Source organism: Chenopodium quinoa, unplaced genomic scaffold, assembly GCF_001683475.1.
Source record: "Chenopodium quinoa cultivar QQ74 unplaced genomic scaffold, ASM168347v1, whole genome shotgun sequence".
NCBI lineage: Eukaryota > Viridiplantae > Streptophyta > Magnoliopsida > Caryophyllales > Amaranthaceae > Chenopodium > Chenopodium quinoa.
The window spans coordinates 63058-71351 of NW_018744518.1; the positions used below are offsets into that span (position 1 = coordinate 63058).

Consider the following 8294-nt stretch of genomic DNA (forward strand, 5'->3'; position numbering starts at 1 on the left):
CTGTCCCAACATGGACAAAGGCGTCCAGCGACACCCCTCCGGGTGCAATCGTCGCAGAGAACAGACTATTTGTCGGTTCTACGTACCCATGTAGACGGCGAAAATTGAACGACCAAATTGGTCAACTCATAGCCGTCTGACCAAAATGACCTGTGAAGAATGATCAAGTTGCCGAATACCGAATGCCCTGGGGCATCAGACGGTCACCGGCTGAAGATCTCACTTGTTATTTATTCCAAAATTGCAATTTCTACCTCAATTGGGGCAAAGGAGTCGTGCAATGGCTATGAAATCTCTACCAAGACGGATAAGCACCGTCTGGGTAGTGACTGGAACGCCTGTTGGTGTACAGCTGTGCACTTGGTTTGGGGCAATCACTATTGTGATTAATTGACTTGTAAACATATCATGCTCTTTACAGCATCAGACGTTTTCAAGTCAATCAACCAATTCCACTTGAAACCAACCACACAGCCGTCCAGGGGCAAGGACAGCCGGACTACTAATTAGTTAGGCAAAAATGAAAAATCGTCGTATGCTTTTGATAAGTTAGGCAAAAATTAAAAATCGCCGCATGCTTTTGATAAGTTAGGCAAAAATGAAAAATTAAAAATTGAAATGCAAAATGATCAAAACCGACTCAGTCGGTGCATTTCATTAAGACCACCCAACCAAACAGTTGTAGTGGATTAAAATGTTAACCGGACCCCGTCCGGGAGAAAAAGAAATTGTTAATTGACCCGGATCCTCAGCCGGTAAATACAAATTTACTCGGCACGCAGGCCGGAAAAACAAGTTTTGGCATACTGCCGCTGAATAAAAGAAAGACAAAAAACAGAGATTGGCATACTGCCGCTGAAAAGTTACTTCTGGCCTGCAGGCGGCTCCTCCTGGTCCTCCTCCTCATCATCTGAGGGCATCTCCTGCGCTTCACCCGGACCAGGTAACTGAGGTACGAGGGGCTCATTATTGGCATTAACCCATGCGTCGAAGGACTCAGGCTCTAGATCACCCTTCTCTCTCAGGTACCTGTGAGCCAGTGCCCAGACGCCATAATCCGCGTCCGGGTACAGGGCAGCCCAGGCGATCTTCATCCGGACGTCATTATCAATGTCACTCTCAGCAACTAGACGGTTTTTTCTCCGCCTCCAGGGTTGCTGCAAAGTTTATCTGAGCCTGAGCAGCCTCCTTCTCCAGTTTTTGAACCTTGGTATTCAGATTGGTGTTCTCTTCAGAAACACCCTGAAGATTGCCAAGGTCCGTCTGGGCCTTCTTGAGCGCCTCATCAGCCTTTTTGGCACTCTCAGCAGCCTTCTTCTGGGCCTCCTCCGCCTCCTTTTGGGCCGTCTCAGCATCAGTCGCCCGCTGCTTTGCCGCCTCTAGATCTGACTCCAGCTGCTGGATTCTATACGCCTTTGTCATAATGATTGCTTTAGTTTCAAGTTCATTTACGATAGTTGAGTGTAAAGCAATATTGTCAGCGTCTATGGCGGACTTCTTGGCCCTTTTTACCTCTTCCCGTTTGCGGGAATAAGGACGTTTGAGCCCGTCCACCCGCAGCATAGCCTGCAGAAAAGCAAGCGGTGTGAGTATCGTAAGCGGGATAAAACACTTGGAAAAAATAAAATTGAATTGACAAGTTTCTTACCTCAGCTAGAAGGGATAGAATGCATTCAAGATTGAACGTCTCTATCCCAGGGATACTGTCTTTATCCCTCTTCTGGACGGCTTCCAGCATGGCCTTAGCGTGCTTCTGGACGTCTGCCAGCGGGGAGATTGATCTTCACCACAATCAATACGTGATGAGTGCGAAACTAAGGCAACACCTATTTGTTGTCGGCCGTCTGAAGATGACGTCTGTTGAGAGTGGGATTTCACCCGCAAAGGCCACCCCAGCTCAAGCGGGGATTCAAAAGGGTTCTTACCTTCAGAGCCAGCCAAGCAGGAACCGCTTGCAGGCGTGGTAAACCCCGCGGCTGCTGATAAGGGGTTGACAAGATCAAGGCACACGCTGCCGCCTATCTTCTCGAGTCGCCCTGCTATCCGCATCTGCTGATGCCCGGCTGAGGCGCTAGGAGTTGATGCAGAGGTGGATTTTTTGATTTTGTTGAGAACGGAAGGGGTCTCCTCCCTAGCCCGTTTGAGTTGCTTCTCAAACGACTTTCCAACCTCTCCTCCCTGCAAAATAACCAAAGTTAAGGTTAGCATCCGGGAAAAATTATTTTAAAAGATCAACTTATGAAAGGTTCAGGCATTTGTTACCTTGGCTTTGACCTCAGCCGCAGCCTTCTCCGCAAGCGCCTTGCGGATGACAGCAGAGGATCGCTTTGGGGTTTTCTCCTTCTGCAACATGTTTAATGCTTCTTCTGCAAAAAGAAGAAAATTGGTCAATATCATAAAACAATTTCGATAGAAAAATACTACAGACGGATATAAACTCAGGCGCATACGTTTGGAAAACATGTGCCCTAGCCCGCAGGCGGCTAGGAAGCACTCGTCCCTGAGCCAGGCGCTCTTGGGGATCCAGTTCTTGGGGACCTTTATTGTCTCCCTGGTTGACAAGGTCGCGTCTGTGAGGCCAAAAAAGTCTGCCTCAATGATCTTGTCAAAGTCTTCCTCTGGGACCCGTGGAAGAGCACACTTTCGGCCCAACAAGTCGGGCTTCTTATTGTACAGACGGAATTCATAATTCTCCCGTCTGGTTGGGGCTGACATCAGGAAGAACCTGTGCTTCCAGCCGTCGAATTTCGAGACCTTGTCCAAGGTCATCATATATTGGGGCTGCGTGGTTAGAGTGTACCACGCCCTCCAGCTGCCTGGGCTTCTGCTAAGATAATGCATACTAGCAAAAGCCTCTCAGCCGGGGTTAAGCCCCTGGAACTCGCAAGCGGCAACATACCCCAGAATGTTTGTCCAAGAGTTGGGGGTAAGTTGCCAGACTCCGAGGCCGTAGCCTCTCAAAATTGCCTTCACCGCCTGGTGAAGGGGAAAGCGGAGACCAGCCTTGAACGCCGCCTCATAACAGCCGAAATAGCTGTTGGCGTTCTCCTGATCGTCCTCCCAGGTGATGGTGCCATTCTCAGGCGGCACCCGGATCCTGTACCCGTCTCCAAGCGGGTGCATTTTAGTAAAGTTCTTCAATTTTTCCTCCATTTGGATTCGGTCCTTGGAGGAGACTTGGATGTTGAAGGGATCATCCTTCTCGTTCCACTTCTTCCTTTCTTCCTCCTCGCTATCCGGAAGCGGGGGTAAATCGTCACTACTCTCAGAGGTAGAGGCGAAGTTGTCGTTCTCCGTCTCCTCCTCACTTTGATTCAAGGAGGCAGAGGCGGCCTCGTCGCCGCCTTGGTCGCACTCTTCCAAGAAAGAGTCAACAGGGGTTAAAGGGGCACGCGGAGGGGATCCCTCCAGAGTCGTCTGGTCACCCTGACCGGACGTTTCTCCCTCAGGCGTTTGGCCGCCTGTGCCTTCGCTCTTGTAATTTGGATCAATCGCCGTCTGCTTTATCCGAGCCATTGTGTCCTGCACAGACACGTAACTGGTCGAAATCCGAGGCAAAGGGTGGTCCCAACACCCCGAGACGGCACTCCCAGTCCTAGACTCAGCCGTCCCTGGTGACCGGCTGGACTCTAACCTAGGCTGTGTCGTGTGTGTTGGTGATGCATCCATTTATTGCAAGAAATATGTACAAGCGGTGAAAAAAGAAAAAGAGCTGAGAGAGGCAGAGACGGTACCTTTTGAAGAGATATCTGAAACTAGGTGGGTCCGGCTGGGTCTCTGGAAGACGAGCTTTCTTGCTTGCGCCTGACTCAAACGGATGACTTCAGCTCTCTCAAAGTTCTCTCTAGAAATTTTTTTGTGAACGTACAAAAATTATGAGGGTAAACGGCTATATATAGAGGGTAAATACGGGGGCATTTCCGTAATTTACTCGGAAGGTGAACGGTTACTCCTTAATGGTAAAATTACCGCCAATCGGAGCGTGACACATGTCACAGATGCCACGTGGTGTGCCACGTCACATCTGTGAGGGGCAAATGTTTAGGGTAATTTTACCCCGCCACGTGGTCCAATAAGAGGATGACACGTGTCAGCCTCAGGATGGCCCAAAGTGGACGAATCTCTACTTGACACGTGTCACTCCAGAAAATAAGGAGAAAAGGCGGCCTTCAGGCCCAAATCCCGAGAAAGCCGCAAAGCGGCGCAGCCCACCTATGATTAGGGTTCAGTGACCTAATCAGGGGCACAAATCCCAAAGACCCTATAAATAGGGAGATGTCCCTGATGTGTCTATTTTATATTGTATTTTACCCCCGTCCCTTGGTCGTAATTAGTAGTGTTTTTGGCTCTTTAGAGCCACTTTTATTACTAATTGGTGTTTTCTAGTGTTTTCGTAGGTTTGGTTGACTTTTGCAGGGATTTATGCTTTTGGAGTATTTTCCCGAGATATTTAGGAGCAATCACGAGCATTGAAAAAGCACGACCAGATTTTATAGCCCAGGGCCGGTTAGAGTCATCGAACCGGTGATTAAGGGCTCGGTATAGGTGATACCGGGGCGTTTGGACCGAGTATTCAAGACCCAAAGAGGAAACCCAGATTGGCCCGAAGAATTGAAGCCCAATCGAAGTCCAAATATTGGCCCAAATGAGCCGCCCGGCCAAAAAGGCTGGCGACCGGAGGCGCGCCCGGTGACGCGCCCGGCTGGGCGCGAGATTAGTGTTAGAGGTGAAAAAAGGCGCGCCCGATCGGGCGGTGCCTCGCCCGATCGGGCGCGTGTATATTTAGGAGACGATTAGCGTCGTTTTAATTTGTTTCAGTTTAGGATTTTTGTACGGAGTATAATTACTCCTCCGTAATACGATTTTAGGTCCTCTTTTTCTTCTCTTAATCCTTTCTCTTAGTTTTCTCTCTCTACTTAGACTTCTTTCTCTAAACTCTCTCTCGAAACCTTTGTTATTATTTCTTTGATTAATTTCAGATTTATTTTGGTAACAATTTCTTCTCCCATAATCTTAGTTATTTATTTTGTTCCTTTGATCATGATTTATTTTATTGCTCTGCTTAGTTTATATTTAATTATGTGTGAGTAATTTAATTTCTAGGGTTCTGGGGATCTAATAAATAATATGAAGGGGTAATTTATTGTTGTTGATTATCAATGCTAGATTAATTTCCTATTGATTGAATTAATGCTCTGTGACTAGATTAGGCCTATCTTTTATGCATGAGTTTGACAATATTGATTCAAGAATCGAGAAATGAGAATTAATGTTTAGGTCTAGTTTCAATAGGCGAGTTAATTTATAAATGGTTAAGTCAAGAATCGAGAGATGAGATTTAATACAGATAAATTAATTGTGTGATTGTAATAAGTAGCGAGAGCCCTTTACAATTTGGTTAATTGATGCATTGATGATTGACTATTATTGATTGTTGGTATTGCATGATAATTTCTTATTGGATTGTTTTAATGTTTTACAATTGCGGTTTGTAAAAGTATAGCAATATTAAATTGATGAATCGAGCAGATGTTAATTTGATATTAAAGGCTATTTTCAATAAGAACTTAGATCTAGTAAATTGCGAGAGCTTGTTAGATCTATGTTGTTTAATAAATTGCGAGAGCCTGTTAATCATGTTATTTATGCAATGTCAATGATTGATTACTATGTTTTACCCTGGAGTATTATTTATTGGTGAACCTATGCCCTAGATCCTTTTATATATTGTTTTCTCCCTATTCCTATTCTTTGTAGTTTAGTTTCTTATTCATTCATAAATATTGGTTACTTAAATAATTTAGATTATAATATTTAATTAGGAGTAAAAAGACTTGTTTCCCTGTGGAGATCGACCCTACTTCCCTATCTACCTTAGTTAGTGATTTAGGAATTATTTTTGATTAGGGGATACGACTTTACCCTGTCAGTCCCTCTTTTTGAGGACACGTTTGATCATTTATTACACATTTTTACTCTTTGATAGAGACATCCTAAGCTTGGAATCCGAGCAGATCCCTACCTAAATTTCCGCATCTTTTTCTCCCTTCAAGTTTCTAACTTGTGCGTCGGAGGCGGAGCACCACCCAACTGGTGTCTCCGTTTGTTTTGCAGGTACAGCTCACCCCGGATCAGTCTTCGTGTTGTAACTCTCCCGAGGGACAAAAACACCCAAAACAATAGTCTTCTAGATTCTTCTAGAAGGTTCTTTTCATTCCTAATTTAAAGTTTTGACTTTGGTTGACTTTTTAGAGTTTTTATCAGAATAAAAGAAGTGTTTTTAAGGAAAATACGATTTTGCCCTCCTATACGGCTAAAATTTATCAAATTAAGAAAACGCGTGGAAATTGTTTTCTAGCGTTTGACGATGGGATTAGCGCCTGGCGCTAATGCTTAGCATCTGACGCTAATGTCTGGCGCTAATTTGTTTTATTCTCTTCGAAACTCTGATTTGTTTTTTTATCCATCCGGCTGATTTTCTCTATAAATAGCCTCCTAAAATCTCCGTTTTCAATATCAATTTCCATCAACAACAATCAACTCTCTAATTCTCAATTCTCTCTCTTCAAGAAATTCTTGACTACTCTCTCTCTCTTTTCTAAACTAGCTTTTTGCATACAAAATTCCGCATTCATTAGATCTAGACACATCTAACCAAGTTCGAAGTTGCCTTCGCCCTAGACGTGAAAGGTTTTAATTTCTGAGGGTTTGGATCCAAATCTCTCTTTCAATTATTTAATTTAATTGTTTGATTTATATTTTCCTTGAAGTTACTAACGCGTGTATTTTGTTATAAGAAAGAGGTACGAGGCATCCAAGTAAGTGCTTTAATTGTTTGCATTGTTATTATGATATAGAAATCATGTCTATGGTAACAACTATAATTTCTAGTATCAAATATGACAATTGTGATTCGTGCGATGCTTCCTGATTAGGGGATTTTTCTCCCACCAATCGAAATGCGCCACGTGGGCCAATCAGGTCCTGCCAAGTGTCCCCCAGTTGGAACTGTCAGGGCTTGCCACGTGGCACACGCTTATTCGTCCACCTTGGGCCTATTATGTCATGACACGTGGCATACTCCATGCCTAATGGAGAAACCGGCCACCTAGGCCCAACTTCCGAGGGAAGCCCAATCAGCCCTAGGTTAACCTAAACCTAGGATTGGCACGTTTCCCAAGGTTATAAATACCTCCCTTAATCCTCATTAAGGGGGGATTACAGAGATAATAGGCTGATCACGCTAACAAAGCAGATTACGCTAAAAACTCACATTAAACACTCTCACCTAGAGAGACCCAATCACTTTAATTTCCGCATTAATTACTCCTTAATCAAGTACTAACTTGACCGTTGGAGGCGGAGCTCCCACCACCAGGAGTCTCCGTTGTTTTGCAGGTACAGGCGTCCGGTTCCAGTCTCGGAATTGTAACTCTCCCGCAGGACATCAGAAAACCCCGAAACATTTGGCGCCGTCTGTGGGGAGAGTACTTCTGAGATGGCATCCAAGTCTGTACCGACTCCTGAAGAGAGGCGTGCCCTAGACGACCCTCAAGTTCAGTCGGACCACGATACTGAGAGTGAATTTGAAGTTGAAGCTCACACAGCTTCAGACGGGACCCTAAGGGCCCGACGTACCCGTCATACCGAAAGGAGGGAACGGGAACATCTTCAAACTGGAAGTGAGCCAGCAGGCGCACCGCCTGTTCGGCAGCAGCCGACTGATGGGTCTGCTCCCATCACAAGGAACGAACTCATGACCTTCATGAGGGACTTCAAGGGAGAAATTCAAGAGTTGATCAACAAGAAGCCGCCTGCTCTAGACAAGGAGCAGTCGGCTAAGAAACCCTCCTCTTCACAGAAGAGGAAGCCAGTTCAAGGGCGAGAGGCGACTCCTCATCCTAAATCTAGGAAGCGGGAGCCACCTGCCCTTGATTTCACAAAATACCGTTTTCCTACTCCAGGAAATAGGAAACCTGTTCGTCATATTCAGGCGGACGGGTCGAGGAAATCATACACAGACGCTCGGCTACTGCTAGAGCAGAAGAAGAGTGACCGATTGTCAGAGTCGGCCTCTACTTCAAACTTCCAAGACAGTCTGCGAAATACCTCAATGAGGCATACTCAGTCGTATCATGAGAGTCAGTCAGGCGGCACCTCCCGTCAGTCCGGCTTTCATAGCGACCAGGCGGTACCAAACTTACCGTTTGTGCCGCAACAACAGTATTTTTTACAGCCACCTCCTTTTGGTGGACATGCAGCAAAAAACGTCCAACCTATGGACTGGCAGCTAC

The 8294-nt window shown here is 45.6% G+C and overlaps 1 protein-coding gene across 1 annotated transcript; it reads right to left on the reverse strand.

The window, feature by feature from the left end:
• Positions 1-1119: 1119 nt before the first annotated feature.
• On the reverse strand, positions 1120-3516 carry LOC110698407. Its single transcript, XM_021875827.1, has 4 exons — positions 3468-3516; positions 2263-2366; positions 1926-2178; positions 1120-1430 (listed from the first exon to the last, which is right to left on the reverse strand). Exons 1-4 carry the CDS (start codon positions 3514-3516, stop codon positions 1120-1122), a joined length of 717 nt encoding a protein of 238 aa, XP_021731519.1.
• Positions 3517-8294: the final 4778 nt, after the last annotated feature.